Raw genomic sequence first — 19,793 nt, forward strand, 5'->3', positions numbered from 1 at the left:
CAATAAAACAATTTTTAGGTATTGCTGTGTTTTTAAAATGATATTTATTTTTTTGTTCAAATTGTTTCCTTGTTTCTTCCAGTCATTTTACATAACCAGGACTCATCTTTAAATTTTTGACAGATTTTTCAGTGTGGTGTGATGCTTAGGGAATTGCCACCATCTAAATCATTCTCTGATATTTATTTTCAGTTGCAGGAGTGTTTGGCAGGGGAAATGGATTAGTGTATCGCTGCATTCAGATAGCACTTCAGGATGGTTGGTGATTTGAGATAATAAACCATTGGAAATGAATTCTGACTTATGAAGTTTATGACTGATAGGATGTGTGTCAAGTATTTATGAAGTGGTAAACAGCTAACATGAAGGACTATTTTAGGTGTGTTTTTTTGTTGTCTTTCTTATTCATAGAAAGGATCATATCCCCATTGTATTTCATACATTTTTCCAAATTAGATTTAACAATTGTTTTCACTATTTATTAGATTGAACCATTAGATTTGTTTTCACTAGTATGAAATCCAGCAATCTCAACACCATTTTTTTAAAGAAAGAATATGCTTAATGAGTGATATAACATGCTGTCCTGTTTTAGAATGGATATGAAATGGAAATCCCATCATGATACCAAAAAATGTCTGGTATAAACCTTGACAATTACCACTGTCTCCTATCTCTATACCTTTCCACTTTCTTTAATACCAATCCCTAATAGATGTCTCCAGGTCAAGATCCATTCAGGTCTATGTCATATTCCAGCCATTAAAAAGAAATCACTTAGTGGCACCGATATTGATGCCCATGATGACGAAGGTGCAGTGAATGCCTCGTTTTATTTCCAATTTGTGGTTGGATGATAATGGATAAAAAGCCCTGAACCTGGCTAATGTATTCAGTCATTTCTTGTTTCCATCCTCCTGTTGCTGTCTTGATGATAACAAGCCATTATGAACAAATGCAAAGAAGATGCACAATTATTATGGGGATACCAATATTGTAATGAAGGTTTCTTCTGTGGAATAGCCATGAGGCTTTTGGACTCCTTCAACCACCTCACTGACCTTAAGATTCAACATTGATGTCAATATCTTTCAGTGTATTGTTGATTCAAGCAAAAACAAAATGCTTTCCCACTTCCTTCCTTTTGAAATCTCTCTTGCTCTTTATTGCTTCATAATTGTACTCATCTCCTATGATTTTGTGATGTGTCTGAAACCACAGATATCTAATGTGAGCGATGATTTATGGTTCTATTCCCAAGGTCCTATTCATATTGTCACTATTCTCCCTCCTTTGCTCCTCATTTTCCTGTCTCTCTTTAACTGGCCATCATCCCATTCTCCCCATTCTCGTCCATCTCAAATCACCACCTCCTCCCAAGCCCTCATCATCGACCTCCTCCAATTTTCTCCTTGTCAGACTTTGCATGGGTTCCTGACAAAGATTAAGAGTGTTGTATGAACCAGATGTCAGTCACACTTCCCAATCTACCTCTGTTGGATTTGTTTCCTCTCCAAACAAAGTCATGCCATCATGTTTGTCACACATCTTCTCTTTTCCCTGCCCGCTGTGTTTACACTCCTAATTTTGAACATAATTTAAAGGGAAAGGTAATTTAATTTTAATTTATTTTAGGAGCAAGTAGAAAAATGGCCTTTAAGAGCCAGCTCATGCAACTAGGCCTTCAGTATGAAATAATGAATATTTCTGGAATGGCTGTGGAAAATGACCATCTAAATTATGGATTTAGATTTAAATCTTGTAAATATCAATCAATTGCAAGAGAATAAATTTCACATCTTTAAGATTATGATTGAACTCTTAGTCAAGACTATCTGGTCACCGATAATTATTTATTTTATTTGCCTGGTAATTTAGAATAAGTATGATCTTAAATTCGGTTTTTCTTTTTGCTCTGCTCTCTATACTCTTTTAATTCTTTATAATTTTATTTCACTTTAATAGGACCTATATAACAAGCACTTCATTTATTTATTTTTCCATCCCAACTGTGTCGAAAGCGTCATTCATGCTTGTTAATGTAATGTGTGTGTTTCACGTCATTTGGAAGGGAAGAAAAACACATTGATCATATTTTGGGATGGAATTGGAAATGATTTAATTTCGTCAAATTTCACCGGCATTTATTCTCATTGAAAATGTTTGGCAAAAAGGACATTGCACTTTACATAAATGAGGGAAGACAATTACTATACAATGTGGGGCTATTTTCATGTTGATAGTTTTGCTTCAAGACCTCTGCAATGGCTTTTTTTTAGGTATAACAGAAATAGGTTTAGGTATATTGAATAATTCAAATTTTCATGGTATTTAACAAAGAACTTCTCATTTTAATTCAGGAAAAATATATGTATAATGTATTACTTTAATTTTAATGGCCAGGAAAAATAATTCTTACATGAAAATTCACAGTGTACTCTACTCACATTTTATGTATATATTCTAGTCAATTAGAATTCTGTTTGAATTCTTTAAATGAGATGTGACAATATTATGACGATTTCTATAGAAAGGGAAAGGTTGGGCAAGCATACATGTAGGTCAGAAATTAATACAGGCCTACTGCACCGAGTTCAAAAATGCACCAAGATTCATATCATCTGATTGGTTTAGAGTAATCTTGTGTGTGAAAATCACTTACAAGACGCTTTTTGTGAAACATTTTCTAGTTCTTTACCAAGAAGAATATCTGTTATCCCCAGCGGTATGTTGTTTCACTGTACATGAGCTATCCATGGTTTTCACTCACAACAGCACCCAATTTGCCAAGAGGTGTGTTCACACCCACACGATCATGAAAATTCCTGTGTATGATGAGCACTTGTTTCAGGCTCATAATTCTCGATATATACTTCATGTATATCACTTACTCGAACCAAATAAAGTTCTTATAGTTGTGAGCCAGGAACGTGACTAATGCACCCATTCTAAAGATTCCTAGAATTTAGAAAGTTCTTGGAATTTACTTTCACACTGCAAAAATCCCTGTGACCTCTCTGAAATCCATGCAAAAGTTATCATAATTGAAAAATTACAGTCAGTACTTTCTTCTTCACACAAGTTTACAAAATGTCTGGTATTCTGTTAAGGGTAGGTGTGAAAGTACCTTAGATGGATCATCATTTAGAGACCATCGCAATGTTTTGACAATGGGACGTCTAATCTGCTTTGTTGTTCTACCTTTTAGGATTCATCCTTCATCAGTGAGATAAATGGAGTGGGATAACTGTCCTCTCCTTATCTTTTAACAGTGAGGTGGCCATTCCAGTCATACTACATTCATTATTCTCTCTTTTTCTTGATGCTCACCAGAATTTAAACTTTTATTATTCAATTATTTTTTGTCCATGTGATTTTTTTTTTGTTCACACAAAAATGAAACAGAATTACAAATGAGAGTGATTTTAGTTTCATGATGTTGTTCCTTATTTTAGGTCATATGCAGGATCTGAAAAATTACGAGTAAGAACTGACTGTATAGGTGCACCAAGTGAATTGTATAAAAGGAAATATGAAATATACAGAGACATGAAACAAAGTCCTCACACTGAAGAGACATTAAATGCAGATTGTGGCATTGTATCAATCACCTTTTCAGTAGTTTTTATTGAAATCTTTTTGGGAGATGTCAAGTCTCATCTTATCTTGCATTGAAATGGTGATGAGAATTGTAATATGCACATAAATAAAATGGATCACCATGTTCAAAAATATTTCAAACTTGATTGATATTACACATTTGTCTGGTTTCTTCTTTTTATGTCGAGATCAATAAAGTGTTATTAGTAAAAATTATTTTGAGACAATATTTAAATGTCTTGGTTTGAATTTGAAATTATATCATTTTCTGTTAGTATTTTGTTGTTTTTTATGGTCAATAAATTTGGTATACCAATATGGTGCACCATCTATCGGTTGAGCCAGACAGGCTGAAATTCACAATGCCTCATGGGGGAAAAGGTGGGCATCAAAATTAATCTCTTTGGTGAGTGCTGCATGCATGCGATTATTCTGCGCTGACTGGCGTGCTACTCCACTGGCTTGCATATGCTGTCGGCCAAGGTCCAGGAGCTGGGTAGAAATTTGCCGCATATTGCAAAAATTTAGACCATTTTGGGGTGAATTCTTCCTAATGGTTTTCATTTGTAAAGCATAAGAATGCTATTTGCACATTTCCGTCACTAGCACTGTGCGCTGCCTGTGCCTGCGATGTCGACCCTTAAGTCAGAAATTGGCCCATCCACTGCAACCGATAGTTGGCACATGGTATTGTGAATCAACTGAATTTAATTGAAATTGAAAATTAATATGGACAAGTTGATGGCATATTGGCATTATAACGACAGGGGAACATAACTTATCAATTTGCTTCTTTCGGGGGGGGGGGGGGGGGGCAGTGTGATTAAGAATTTATATTTAGGTTGTGTGAATGGTTCAAGTTATACTTATATTCAAAATATCACCTTTTAGTATACCCTCCTTAAATAGGTCATAGTGGTTGGGAGAGATAAAACTGAAGATATGAATGAGAGATTTCGTCAATACCAATCAAATATGTTCAGAGTAGGAAATCCTTGAATAATTCATGCCAACACGATCTTCATAGGAAGAAAATATCACTTCTTTAAATGCCGCTTTCCAGGAATGAGTTTCATCTGCATTTCCCAAACTGATACATCGGCACGCCTTGAGCATAGAACTTGAGTAAGATGCACACACATTGAAATAGAGAAAAAGCTGCTCTGAATGTATTTACAAACACTCAACAGCATGAGCTTCTCATGTTGACTCATGTAACTGGATTTCTCTTTGAAGTATTTTGGTTCAGAGTCACAACCTGCTCCAATCAAGCTATTCAGTCATAACCACAGGGTGGTCCATGTTTTTAAACTGAGAAGCATTTGCTTCTTTGCTGTCTTCTCTATTATTGTATGTGATTTATCAGGGAAAGAGTGAAAGAAAATAGAAGTCAGTTTCTTGATTTATCCAGATTTTTTCTTATCAAATTTGAGAACCATAGGCAAGTGTTAAAAAAACCCTCTTCTCTACTATTTTGTGCAAATTCTACAAGACCTAGTATAAAAAGAAATGTCTGACAGTTGCATATAAACTAGACTTTTGTCAAGGGGAGGGGGTTAAGTGGTTTAATCCATGGTACCTTTATGAGCTTGTTTAGCCTAGTGTGTATGGCTGCATTAGTAAGATCAAATTCAGACACGTTCTTCAAGTGTCTAGGCAGCGACACTGCTGATCCCTGTATCGTGACATCTTCAATTGTCATAATGCGATGAAACTGTGTCGTGCCTCCTCGGCAGAACAAATGCAAGCGAGCAAGCCCATGGCCTGGAATTTGCTCAATAAAAAATAAAGAGAGAGATAGAGAGTCGGAAGAGGGAATGGGAAAGGTGAGAGCCTTGTCTAAAAGAAAAATTAAGCCCTGACTAAAGGGTAGAGGTTGTGTTTGTAATTCTTTCTAGCAATACCCTCCTTGGCAGCCTGGCCTCATGCATGGCTCTATTTTGAACAAGAGCATCTAGGAAAAGAAAGAGGAGATTAAAAGCAAGCAGCGGCAATTTGAAGAGCTCTTGATGTTGGGATCGGCACCTTTATATCAGTGGGAGATGTAAACAGATTAACTTCTCTCAAATGGCTGAACTTGTTGATGACCTTGTAAATTGAAATCATTCTTTTATTAGACCTCCCTCCTAGCTATCATGATTGGGTTTTAGCCAGACAAGGAATTCTGCACTTCCATCCCACCTACAAGTTAAGATCAAGGATCTTTAATGAGACAGCAATGCTTTAAGTTCATTTTCCCCTAATAGTTTGTGCTTCTCACTTTCAGCTTGCCTTTCTTGCACTTTTACTTCATACTAAAATGATCTAAAGTAGATATTAAAAGAGTTGGCTTAATAAAGACATATACCTTTAAAAGCACTTCTACGAATCAATTACCCCCCCCGTCTTTATTCTTTGAGGAAATATTCTAAAGTACCTAAAATATTTATCTGCATGTTGCTTTCTCCCTATTGAAATTTTCAGCAATTCAACAGTTGGTTTAGTTCCATCTTGACTAAGCCGCTAAAATATACTCTGTTTATATCAGCATTATTCAACAAATGTGTGAACAGAAGAATCCTCACAAACCTAATCAACTTACCTACTTATCACGCTCTTCGCTGACCTACCAAGCCACTCATAAATCTGCATTTCCTTGGAGCTGCAGAGCACCCACATATCCCTGTCGCCGGCCGAGCCCCAATTTGCTGCTCACCATCGGTGGGCCCCTCCGCATATATCTTGTATCTGTTATCTCAGGTAGCAGCATTCTCTGGGTCATTTTCAGGACAACTTGCTCTAGGGAGGTCTTGGGGTGGTTGCATCCAACCTGCTCGGCTTGCTGCTGATCAAGGTCTGCAAGCATGCACAGAATTATGCACCGCCTGATTTATCAAGCCAATTCTATGTATTGACAGGAAATTTTCCTCTCAAACGAACCCTGTTGCATTGTAATTAGACATACAGGCAATGTCAGTCCACCAATGAAAGGGGTTACATCTTCCATTTCCTTAAAATGTGAAGTAAAATTTTCTTCTTTACATTCTTCATATCTAATTTAATATGATTACAATAAAAATTAATCCAGTGACATTAATGTTAGATGGAGTGCTGTAGGAGAAATGCAAGGTGCAGGAAATATCTTCAAAAATTAGACCTCACTTAAAGGTATTATTTAACTTTATGAGCAGCCAATTTAAAAAATTCTCAAACCAAGATGAAACATGTATACAAGTGCATGTATTAGAACTAATAAACCCTGAAAACAACCATTATTGAGAATGAAAAGCTAAAACTACAGGGCAAACCCCGATTTTCTAAATAGGCGTCTTATAGACACCTTAATAGTACACATAAGTGTATGGGATGAAATTAAGATGGTGTTTCCGGTCACTTTATATTTCAATTTTTGAAGCACTAAATAATTATTTTCGAACGCAATTTTTTCTGGGCTTCATTTTTGTAACATATCACAGACACAGTCAAACCAATGTTAACCAATCACTTTAAGGCTCCATGACTTCTTGGATGGCTTCTTTGATCCACAGATTGTATTTAAAAAGCTGAACCAAGTCACGTGAAAGGAAAGGATGACCACTTGTTTGTTTGGCTCATTGCAAATATATTTTTTATTGATATTTCTTTTTGATTTTCTTATATTCCACTGTCCCAACTATTTATCGTGTCAAATATGATCACTGTCTTTTGTCACTAGAATCTATACATTTTGTCTTCAATACTAATTTTCTCTCTATACCAGCATAATTGAGATCATTGTCCTATTTAGTATTGATAGTATCTATCGTAAATCCATTATTATTATTCTGTCTTTGACTAATGAAAACCTTATATCATCTGTCTATGAGATTGAAGGAAGCAGATCTCATTTTCGAAAGATTCCCAATTCAGTGAAACGCTTCAGAATTGCAACATACTGCACTCATATTGAATGAAGTTTGCTGGTCTTGAAAAGGTGGGATAGCTGCCCTGTATCCATCTCACAACAAATCTTAAAACAGTATAAAAGTTGCGATCCTAGATAGATTCCATGCTTGCATAATCTACTTTCATTATTACCCCTGTGCATCCTGTAATACAGTCTTGATTAGATCTTCATTTATTGGGTTACTTCAAGCCCTGAAATTACAACTGTTAGCAGGAATTCTGTCTCTGGTGATCTTGCAGCAGATGAAAATATGATGCTGGGGGCCTTCCCAATCCCTTTTGGGGGCAGGGGAGACTTAATGAGCTCCATGAAACATTCAATTTTCATGACAATTCATTTTATTTTTTTCCCAATATATAACAATTATTGAACATCCCACATAATTGTTCATTTATTTGGGTAAAGGATGATTATGATATTTTTGTGCTGATCTACCAAAGCACTTATTTGGCACAACTTGTGTAAGTTTTGCCTTTTCACTGAGTGCGAAATTGGATTACATTTTTAGAGAAAACATGTTCAATATGACATAAGGAGATAAATGCACTAAGACCAATCAGTATCTTTCTTTGAAAACCTCCATTTATCTTTTTGATACGTTGGAAAGGGTATATTTCCATTTAAATCATTTGCATGCAAGTTGTGGGGTTTAGGTATGTAGATAAGGTATTGTGCTTTAATGGCCTTGCAAAACTTTGCCGCACAAAGTGTAGTAAATTCAGAAACTGAAATGCCCAGCTCAAAACGCAGTCTGTTTATTGATTAGTTACCTGCTTGTTGCCTATGCTACATTAAACACATGTACCTTTGACCATCTATCTGGGGGAAGAAAGAGGGAAGATGCAAAAACCTCTTAAGGTTAGTTGTTAACATTTTGTAGAACACAAATTTCTCATTTGATTCATGAAAATGGAAACAAATGAATCACTGATTTAAGCACCAGCCAAAAAGTACCATTTGGTAAATTCTATGGGAAGTATTTCTTAAATATTATGAGTAGATAGAAACTGAAACAAATATTTGAAGAAAAAAAAGTATCAAGGAATTTCATTGGTCATTTTTTGCACAGTTTCAAATTTCTGGTTAGATTTTTAAAAATTTACTCAGAATTAAAATTGGTGTAAAATACCATTTTAGGGTTAATTATGTCACATTGCAATATCCATAAGAAGTATTTTAACTATGTTTGGAAACGTTATCTAATACGTGTAAATCCTATTTCCCGATAGCATCTATTCTGAAATTTCTGCCTATTGAGGATATTATACCATTAAAAAAAATATCTATGTAACATTGTATTGGTATTGGGTTGATGTTGTTGTTTTTTTTTTTGGGGGGGGGGGTTCAAGGTTTTTTGATAGAGCCATATGAATATCTTAATTTGACTTCAAGATTTTTGTTTTAGAATTTATGCTCAAAATATGTCCTTTTGTCTTTAAGGGGAACAGATTATTTTGTAAAAATGTAGCCTAAAAGTCCACTTGCAGTCAAAGGTTGCTGTTGAGATGCTGTACATAAGAAATTTGAATAATAATGATAATTTCACAAAAAATAAGCTGAGAATATATGAGCCAAACATTTATTCTGAAAACATCTTATCTTCATACAGTTCTTTTATGTTAGGAAAATGCTGAAATCATTATAAATCAGTGTTCTGAAAATTTTCTTAATGCCATCTTATTTTTGTAAAGACTGCCTCTTTCTTATCATAATACCACTTATCTCATTAATGCATAATATGTTCCTACCTTTTAGTGCACTTAGGTACATTACAAATACGTCGTCTGGTCCAAATCTTAAAAGACAATGTGCTGTCCCTGTCCACCAACTTTTGTCAATGACCTCTAATTTGTCCATTGTGATTTAACTTCATGTTTCAAAGGAATTGGTGCATTGTATAAATTCGCTGTGAAGTGGATGCTAAAATGCCCAGTTATATTTTAGATAAGAATATCTTCAGAATGCTGCCCCTTACCATTTTGGTGATTCTAAAATCTTATTTTACAGCATATATTATTTCTTAAATACATTGTAATAATCAACATTTCACAATCACTTTCATACAGAATCTTCCATATATCCGTCTCTTGATCTGAACTGATCTCTATTGTAAATCCTTGAAATATTCATCTGCCCTTGTCACAATACAGGAACTCATGTCTTGGAAGGTAGTGGGAAAATGGTCGTCACGGCTGTAGGTCTCAACTCACAGACTGGACAGATCTTCTCCCTCTTGCTTGATGTCAAAGGTCAACGAGGCCAGAAACTGGAGATGGAGGAAGCAGCCATTGGCAATAATGACAGTAAGTTGAATTTTTATTTTTGGCAATATTTTTATGTTTTTTATTTTATATTTTATTTTCATTTTTATTTGATATGTATATAAAAAAATTGAAATATGAATGAAAAAATGATTTGGTAAATGTATCCTATTCATCTTAAACTTTTTGAAGCAACACTCACTTTTGAAGATGAATCTTATATTTGATATTTACAACTAAAAGTAAAAGTCAGGATTGAACTGTAGATGAAAAAGAGCCATTTCAAACTTATTGCAGACATGTCATGTTTTCGCTTACTGTACATGGTGAAAATATTCTGATTGTTTTATTTTCCCTTGTCCTTCTTCCCTGAAATTTGCATTTCTGTAGGAACAAAACCAGAATACCATAATTACAATTTATATGACTCCTGAGAATGCTGAATAAATAAAAAAGTATGAAAATATCTGTACACTAAAGTATTAACTTTACAGAATGTGTTTTTTTTTTAAACAGTTCACAGTTTGTTTTTTTATTCCAAAGTCTGTGATTGACTTGTTTCTCATTTCTTGACAGACAAAAGAAAAGTGGTATACATAGGTATGATTATCCCTTATTGTGGCTGATCCTAAACTAACACGGTTCGAGAAGAGATTAATACTGAATGTTCACACTGTTTTGTGAGGAGCAAACCTAACCGTGACACCATTTATGTAGGAATACAGTGTAATCCGGTGACTTTATATCAAACTGTCATACGTACACAGCCCTGAACGTTGTGTGCTTGGAGCCCTGTTTCTATTATACAGTGCATTTTTTAATAGTTTTATAGGCACAACAGACTGTTATTATTATGATACTAAAATCTTTCTTTTATTTCAGATTTACAATGCACAATGACCATGGTGTTTTCCTTTTTCACTTATCAAAAAGTGCATGTTTCATGTTTAATGCAGAATAACATACATTTTCTGTCTTTTCAAGATGATATTAGTATAGACTTGAATTGACATAAGTTTTTTTCAGGTTACTTTCTCAATGTACCTGTCTTGTGTAGCATTTGTTTCCTTTTTTAATCAAAGTAGCATGATACAAAAGGTGTTTTCATAGTTTCAAACTAGCTCAGTCATAAAAATTTCTCTGAGAAAATTTTCAGGCCTCGAAATACCCGATAATCAGTTTCTGCGTTCATACCCACCTGAAACAGACCCTTTTGGAATTTAGAGTTCTTAAAGTCTTGAGCATGCCTTGTGTGGTCTGAGTAGCAGACGACAGGCATGATTCAAATTCACTAGCTTACACCATGAAAATACATGTGACCTTTGAAACCTCCCTGCAAAAGTACTTGTTATTTGAAATCTACTTTTTATTAAGCAGTTATTTTCTTTCAGGAATATTATGAGTAATTGCTTTCATGCTTCCAAAAATACCTGATATTTTCTGATCAGGTTAGATCAGGGTTCATTTCCCAGTAAAAGAAAACCTGGTATTCTTGTTTTTTTAGTCAGTCTGAAAGCACTTCATGAATCCTATTTTGATGCTCATTATATTGTGAAGAGAGGAATTTAAGATTAAATACTTTTTTGATATAGTAATGTGAAGAAAAATAGCAGTATGTCCTGTATTTAGTGAGTTGCCTTTCTTATATATAGAGTAAGTATGTCAGAAATCTCATCAAATTTCGATCAAAACAATTTCATTTTCAATAGTAGAGGAAGAAGAAAAAAAGATGGCTATGTCATTTCAACATTGCAATGTTGTAAATGCAACATGTCTGCAGACTCTTTCATTTATTGTAATCCTTCACTTTTTCACACCAATATGACATTGGAGTGTTTTGATATGAATCCATGAAATGAGATCTATATTCAAAAAATTTTTCTGCTTTTGCAATGAAAATGTATATGACTTCCAATGATAAAAAGATAAAGCCTTAAATTTGTTGCATGTTGTAAATGATTAGATCTGATTTAAATAATGTGCATCCACAGTCAAAGCCGCTTTTAGATAAAGGATCTATACTTTAAATAAGTAACTAATGAATTTATAGAAGATTGCATGTAGCAATTCAAATTTTGTACTATTAAAGCATGGTAATATGTATTTTTTGTTGACTATGATTACTAACATGTTCAGAATATTTTTGAACACTGTCTGATTAAGTGGAATAATGACAGGTATTAATTTGATTTCAATATGAATAAAGCAACCTTCAACATGCCCTGCTTGGGCATTGCCTGGACAATGTGGCGTGTAACTGTAATCCAAAATTCATGGTGAAAAGTTTTAATCAACTGTCAGAGGTTAAAGCCCAGCCTGGTTACCTCTTTTAAAGAGTTATGTTAAATGTTTCAGACATATATATATCATTGGCAGTCTCCATCATTGTATCACAGATTTGACAGTGTAAACCCAATTAAGCAAAAAAAAGTTTCTTATGAATTTCCACACTTTTCTCCAGAGCCTAACAAGATTTTCCTTGCTAAAAAATAAATGGTAGGAAAGACCAAGACAATTGCTTGACATTGGTATCTTTTTTTTTACACAAAACCAAGAATCAGAGAAAATATCATAAAATTTACAAGCTTTTATTTCTGTTTGAGCGGTTTAGATTTTCCCTGTACAAAACACCTTAGGGAATGCAACAATGCTGACTGCACTTTCAATACATATGATCAGCAAAATGTCCTATCTCTTCTTTCTCTTGGAATGTCATTGCATTACCTGATTTTTTTTATGATCACAAATTAGTTGAAAAGAATTAAGAATTCATAAAGACCATTTTTGCCTTCCTTTGTGTGCTGAGTTTACATAACATGCATATGTTACCAATGATTTGGAGGTACAGCTCTTTCCAGAAAAAAACACAAATATTTATTGATAATTCATCATAACTTGATTAGCAATAAATACATAATTGACAAATCACATATCATTGTAAAGCTTACTTCTCTTTCATCTGATACTGTCTACATAATTCTCCATTCAGACATGGTTGAGTAAAAATTATTTGAAGAAAGGATACCACAAAGTCATTTGGTAGATGGTATCTCTAGTTTAAAAACAGTTCCATAATTTGCTCTTTAATGTATACCTCAATCAAACAAAATAAACAAGGATTATTAAGATCTGTTTCTTTACAATACTGCTCGCATTTCCATAATATCATTAAAGGGAGGCACTTTCACTGATTGCCTCCAGTAGCAATGGTATGGTTAACAAAAGACTTTATTTATGGGTGATTGTCAAAAATATGGAATTTTAGAATTAGAGTAAGTCTTCAAACAAAAATATGCAAAATCATTTTGCTCCAATCTGTTTTGTAAAAAGGTTATTGTATTTTGAAAGGGAATGAATTTTTACCTTATGTTAGTTTTCCATAACATTGGCTTAATTCAAAATTATCTTTATTTCTTTCTTTTACTTATTGCCTTTTTTCTAGATTATGTATCATCCTCCCCCTATTTTAATAATATGGCACACTAATAATTAGGGTTATTTACAGGTCACATATTACTCTCAACAACCCTGCTCTGTTTTCAACTTGGCACATGCTAGGAAATCTGATATGCAAAATTTACTACGATCTACTCTAAATCCCCCTCCTCGCTACATTCACATTGAGGTTGCATGCATGACGTCTGAATGTGAGGTGTAGATTTATGACAGGGTGGGTGTGATTTACTATTAGATTAACAAGTTTGGAGTTTTGGTCACTTTGATCTGTGTTCTGTCTATTTATCCGTTGGATTGGGGTTTATTTATGATTTCTTTTGATCGTTTGTGGAAACTCATTAACGGTGTAAAATGTATTCCGTACATTGCACTTGTAGTGTTGAGATTGAAGAGGATATTCCTTACAAGCGAGGTAAGAGTAGGCCATTGGATGGTTCAGTTTATGAGATTTTTATGGGCTTAGAAGAGTTCTGGAGAGGATATGTAAATCAATCTGTTGTGAATGTAATTGTAACAGATAACCACAAAAGCTTGCTTTAAAAAATGAGGAAAGCAACAGAAATCATGAGAAGTTTTTAAAGTAGTGTGTATTGGGCGTTTGTTACTTCTTGTGCATTTTAAGTGCATATCTTAGTTACAATTATGCTTATAAAATGCATTTAGTAACTTTCTTCAGGATTAGATCAATCAATGGAATAGCAGTACAAACATTGATTGCTTGTTTATTCAGATGTTATGGACTAATATTATTTACAGCTACATATTTCTGAGGGGAAGAGTTTCTTGAAAAAAAAAATTGCAATGTGTTTTTTTTAACAAGGAAAAGAAGTATATTTGTATATCGTCAGTCAGAATAATTCAGTAAAGTGAATGATTAGACATATACTTAATGATTTTGTATTTCCATTTCCTTTGATAAGTCAATTGAATGAATAATGATATATAGATAAAAGCTGTTTCCATTGGCATCAGAACGTTTTGCATAGATAAAATTGAGGAGGGATGAACTATTTAACAGTTGCTTAACCCTCAACTCTATATTTGAGTGGACCAGTCTGGCGCCATTGGAAGTTGATCTTTTATCTATGATATACTTGTTGTTAATTACAATTTCAGAAAAAAGAAAAATCTCAATATTTGCATCCGTTCTTACTTCAGTGAAAATCAACTTCTATTGAAAAAAAAAAATTCAGAGAATTTTCTTTGTTCCTCACTAATGTGGTCTATTAAAACATTCATTATTACGCTACATGTAAAATGGATTTCCAGTGTAAAGGAAAATGAGAGTGAGATGCAAATCTACATGTGTTTTAGAGCTATTCAAATTTGATAACTTGGTAACTTTGAAGTTCAGTGAACAGTTGTATTTATTTATTTGAAAAGTCATTATTGAGATTATGCATAGCCTATATACATCCCTTTAAATGCTTACCTTTTTTGTTTTGCTTTCATACAAAATCCTATGCAGGAATATCAATTTGGATTCATGCCAGACATGTAGGATGTATATCATCTGAAGCATATCGTGTTCTTTGCTGTGTTTTTGTAATTTACTTAATAGAGTTTGAGTAACGGGTGTTATATTTAGATTTTGTTATTCATGTAAACATCACTTCACCTGGATGTAATATACCTAGGCATGAAGGTAATTTGATATTGATCTATTTCAGGTTTTGATATGATACATACTGATAAATAATGCAATATATATTCAGTGGTGATTTGGTGTATGTGTATCTCCGCTTGTATCATGAGGAATTTAGATGTGACATTTTATGATATATTTCTAGATACTTTGGGGAATGTCAGCTCTGAATTCCAATGCCAGGTGCAAAAAAAAATGTGTAGGAAGTTACTGGAAATAAGAATAGATGAAGAGAAAGTTTAAAAAAATTAGGAAATTGCTTGAGCAAGTAAGCATTATTTAGCAGGATAGAGGAAAAAAATTGATAAAAAGAATAAAATAGAAATATATAGTATGATGTCTATTGTTTTTACGGTCCAAATGGAAATAAACATCATAGGTTTCTTGAATCTCCAATAGTTAAATATGTTGTAACCAAATGTATGTCCGATACAAACACCTTAATCTCCACAAAAGGGAGTGTCAGTTACGTTTTGCACCTAGGTAGATTAAGTACTGTGCTTGAAATAAAAAAATACATATGTTATTAAATGTTTTAAAGAGGTAACGCCCCTTTAGATTGAAGGATTAAGTTTGAAAAGAAACTGAAAATGAAAGATGATACGGAAGCCCTGCTATCACGAATCATTATATCGGACAAAGTAAGAATGTGAGAGATTAGGTGGAATCCTGATATGCTCCTGCCTGTATACAGGGTTTTGATATGTAGCAATGCAGTACAGAGGAGATATTATGATCCACTTCAAAACCAATAAGAGTCATATTTCAACTTTTCTTTAATTTCTTTTTGTTGTTGTTTTTGTTATTACTTTTTTCTTTCCTTTTCAGTGTTTCAGTTAATTAGTCCTTTACCAAAGAGTGATTAACTTTATTTATGGTGCCAATTTATAGTATTTCATTTTCATTGACAAGTAGGCCTATGTCATACATATCCCATGTTTTAACCTTACTTCGAGGAAGTTATTGCGAAATTGTATGCAAAATTATAAGTTTTATAGTGCAGGGAAATATGATTTTCATATCAGATAATCCACTTCATAATGAACTTCTAAAAGTAAAGTACAGAATTAGAAGGGTATTGTAGACATGTGAAAAAAAAGAATAAATGAAATCAAACAAAGACGACTGTTAAGTATATCAAGTTATGATCATTATGGACTTTTTTATTCTTCTTAAAAAGCACTATCTTTGTGATGGAGTGGCAGACAATTCATTTCCTCAATAAGAAAAAAAACGCTCAATTCACTTACCAGACTAGCAACTTGAAATTAATATTTCCATAAATAAATACAACTTTTTAGGTTTGGTCTATCTATAGCCATTCTGTTGTATCTGTCTGCTTTCACGACACTTAACTTGTGACAATGGCTGACTTGCTAGGGACTTGGAATAGACGGGAAGCCCTCAGTCCCAAAAAAGAATATCTCTGAATTTGGAGAACTTGTCATGCCTCAATAGCATGTCCTTATTTTGTGCCATTCACACCTGCCAGAACCAGATAGAGTTCAGACAATTTTGGAGTGAGTGACAAAACTTTGTTCCTGTAGATGATGGAAAAGTGCACCACCTTTTTGCCTTACCTTGTAATTAGCATCTATATACCACGAACTTGGAGAAATTTATATTTCTCTAATCTTTTTTTCATGTAGTAATGTGTCTACTATGTTGTGGGTATTTATTTTGGGGGGCCACATTTCTAATAGTATTGATTTGTGAACACACCTTTTGAGGGAAACTTGAACAAGGAGGATGATCCTTGCTGATTGATTGAATAGTGTTGCTTCCTTTTCAGTCAATAGTTACAATCCCCATACTTTGGGGAGAAGGCTTCAGGCTTCGTTACTACTTACTTGAATTCTTTTCTGAGTAGAGCAGAGTAGTGACAATGATTTGATTTAAGAAGGGATTGTACATTTTTCAGTTTACTTTTTTATTATAATATTATATAAACATACATTGATGCATATAAATCGTGTATCCACCTTTGTTAAAGGTCAAGTCCACCCCAGACAAATGTTGATTTGAATAAATAAAGAAAAATCAAACTAGCATAACACTGAAAATTTCATCAAAATTTGACGTAAAATAAGACAGTTGTGGCATTTCAAAGTTTCACTTAATTTTCACAAAACAATGATATTCACAACTCAGTGACGTGCAAATGAGTCAGTCAGTGATGTCCATCACTCACAATTTCTTTTGTTTTTTACTCACAATTTCTTTTGTTTTTTATTGCTTGAATTATACAATATTTCGTTTTTTTCCAACTTTGACAATAAGGACCAATGCTAATTCCACATGTTCAGGGAGGAATTAATCATTGTTTCACTTGGCAATAAGGAGAAAATTAGAATATTTCATATAATAAAATACAAAAGAAATAGTGAATGGATGATGTCATCAGTCTCCTCATTTGCATACCATCCATGATGTGCATATAACTGTTTTGTGAAATGAAGCAAAACTTTGAAATGTCATAACTTTCTTTTTTTACAACCGATTTGATGAAATTTTCAGTGTTATGCTTATTGGATTTTTCTCTTTTTATTTAACTCAACTTTTTGTTGGGGTGGACTTGTCCTTTAACTGAGCTGAGCTGATCTAGGTCGGTAATCCTTTTACAAAAAGGACAGTTAAGTTTTTAAGTTGAGTTATACCTTGAATTCTTCATTATTTTAATACTTTGTTTTTTGCTCTTTTTTTATTTCCCTTTCTCCTTGCATTCCCATCTCCACTTCACTTCTTATATTTCCACTCCACTTCTTATATTTCCACTCTTGTCTCACTTTCTTTCTCACACCCTCCTGCTCTCTGATTCCCTCCCTATATCTGCCCAATACTCTGTCTTCCGTGCTATAGCTAATAATGTGCCAGTTGATGGTAAGGCTGCTGATGGCAACCTTGATACAGAAGTTCCAGACACCACACCAGGGGAGGCCCCTCACGCTGGCAAGAAAAAGATGGTCATTCCAGAGAGGGATGAGGGCATGTCAGAGGGGAAATCAGTGCTGCAGGGCAAGCTCACCAAATTGGCCATCCAAATTGGATATGCAGGTAACTGTACCTTGAAATTGAATTTCCCTTTTACATCAGCCCTGCGCTAATTGTCTAACATCAAGTTCAGTTTGGAATATGAGAGAGAGAGAGATTTTTTGACAGTGATATTCTACAACTAATTCATGACCATGTTTGAATGAAACATTTTTATGAAAAGTTGTCCCCAACTACAGAAAGTTAATTCTTTGAGATGTTTAAATGACTTATATTTCAAAATTTCCCATCTTGCTCAACAGGTTGTACTGTTGCCGTCGTGACCACATTGGTCTTAATTATCCGATTTTGTATCGTGGAATATGGTATTCACAAGCAAAGCTGGGACAACAGTCACCTACAGGAGTTTGTAGATTTCTTCATCATTGGTGTGACTGTGTTAGTGGTAGCTGTTCCTGAGGGTCTCCCCTTGGCTGTCACTATTTCATTGGCATATTCTGTCAAGGTATGTACATTTCAATGTTTTTATTCCCTCATTCAACTATTTGTTTAACCATCTGCTCATGCTCCTCTGCTCTAGGCTTAGTCATCTTTTTAAAAAATTTCTTTCAACAAATTCTTCTTCATATCTTTCTGTATTTCCTCCAATTTTTTTTTACTTAATTCTCCTGTGCCTGCGCCTCCTTCCCTTTCCAGATCTTCTTTTTTCCCCCTGCTTCATTGTAGTTATCTTATTTTTCATCATCTTTGTCATTTTCATTTTGTCATTATGTTCTCATGTTATTTGTCTTCATTCTTGTTCTTATCCTCTGTTGTCTTTGTCCTGAAAGCTCACATACATCTTTGCCTTCCTCTTACCATTATACCTTTTTTCCCCTGTAAAAAATACTTCAGCAAACATGCAATCTTTTTAATTTTCTCCAACATGATCCACTTACTTTCCCCCATTTACAGAAAATGTTGCACGATAACAACTTGGTTAGGCATCTGGATGCCTGTGAGACAATGGGTAACGCCACAGCCATCTGTTCCGATAAGACTGGTACTCTGACCACCAACAGAATGACCGTTGTTAAGAGCTACATCGGACAGAAGATGTACATAGAGACACCAGGTAACAGTGACATCGACAGTGAGGCCAGACATCTCCTGGTGGAAGGAATCTCAGTCAACAGCAGCTACTCGTCTAGGATTCTAGTAAGTCAAACCTTGGCATAAACCTAAAAGAAAAAGGAAAGGCTGAAGATTTCATAAAGAAGCCAAAGCTACAGAATTCATTAAATAAACATAACCTGAAAAAAAAAATGAGGGAAGTTTCTTGTCAGTTATTTGAATGACATGTTGCTTGGTCGTATAACCGCACTAATTTATGGATCGGACCATTTAAGTCTCTTCATTGCTTGAAGGAATTCGTTTTTCATGGTTATTGATATCAAAGTTTCAGTAAATAGTACCATGACATTCCACTGCTTAGTTGGAATGATGGCACATCCCAAGGTTGATCACCTCCAGCACTGACACTTCTGCTGTGTTGGCTTCATCAGGAAAACATAAGGTGCTCCAACCTGCCAAGGTCTCACTTCCACCTGATCAGATCAAACCAATCTGTATCACTAAGAGTTAAGTATCATAGCAACCTGGGCCCTGTAACAAAAAGCTTAAGTGTTTGATCATTGGGCTGAGTTCTAAGATTGATAGCATTGACTATTATGCATGATCGATTTTAATAACCAGCGTCAAGGTAATTCGTGAATGTGTTTGAACCCAACTCATTCCACAATGGGTCCCAGGTTCTACATGTATCCAGATTGTTACCAGGTATACTAGAAGCTTTCAAATAAGCATGTTTAGTGACTGGCGCTTGCCTCAGTCAATCTATTGCAGCATAATTGTAAACACGGTTGACTGCATTGCC

The 19,793-nt window shown here is 34.3% G+C and overlaps 1 protein-coding gene across 1 annotated transcript in view; it reads left to right on the forward strand.

Annotated features, from left to right (window-relative positions):
- Nucleotides 1-9,645: 9,645 nt before the first annotated feature.
- Nucleotides 9,646-19,793, forward strand: part of LOC121411017 (plasma membrane calcium-transporting ATPase 4-like) — a 34,464-nt gene continuing 24,316 nt past the window's right edge. Inside the window, exons 1-4 of the mRNA XM_041603474.1 lie at nucleotides 9,646-9,828; nucleotides 17,747-17,941; nucleotides 18,181-18,383; nucleotides 18,833-19,075. Coding sequence (XP_041459408.1) covers nucleotides 9,705-9,828; nucleotides 17,747-17,941; nucleotides 18,181-18,383; nucleotides 18,833-19,075 — 765 coding nt within the window. The 5' untranslated portion in view covers nucleotides 9,646-9,704. The remainder of the gene's footprint in view (nucleotides 9,829-17,746; nucleotides 17,942-18,180; nucleotides 18,384-18,832; nucleotides 19,076-19,793) is intronic.

The sequence above is a fragment of the Lytechinus variegatus genome, chromosome 3 (genome assembly GCF_018143015.1).
Source record: "Lytechinus variegatus isolate NC3 chromosome 3, Lvar_3.0, whole genome shotgun sequence".
Lineage (NCBI taxonomy): Eukaryota > Metazoa > Echinodermata > Echinoidea > Temnopleuroida > Toxopneustidae > Lytechinus > Lytechinus variegatus.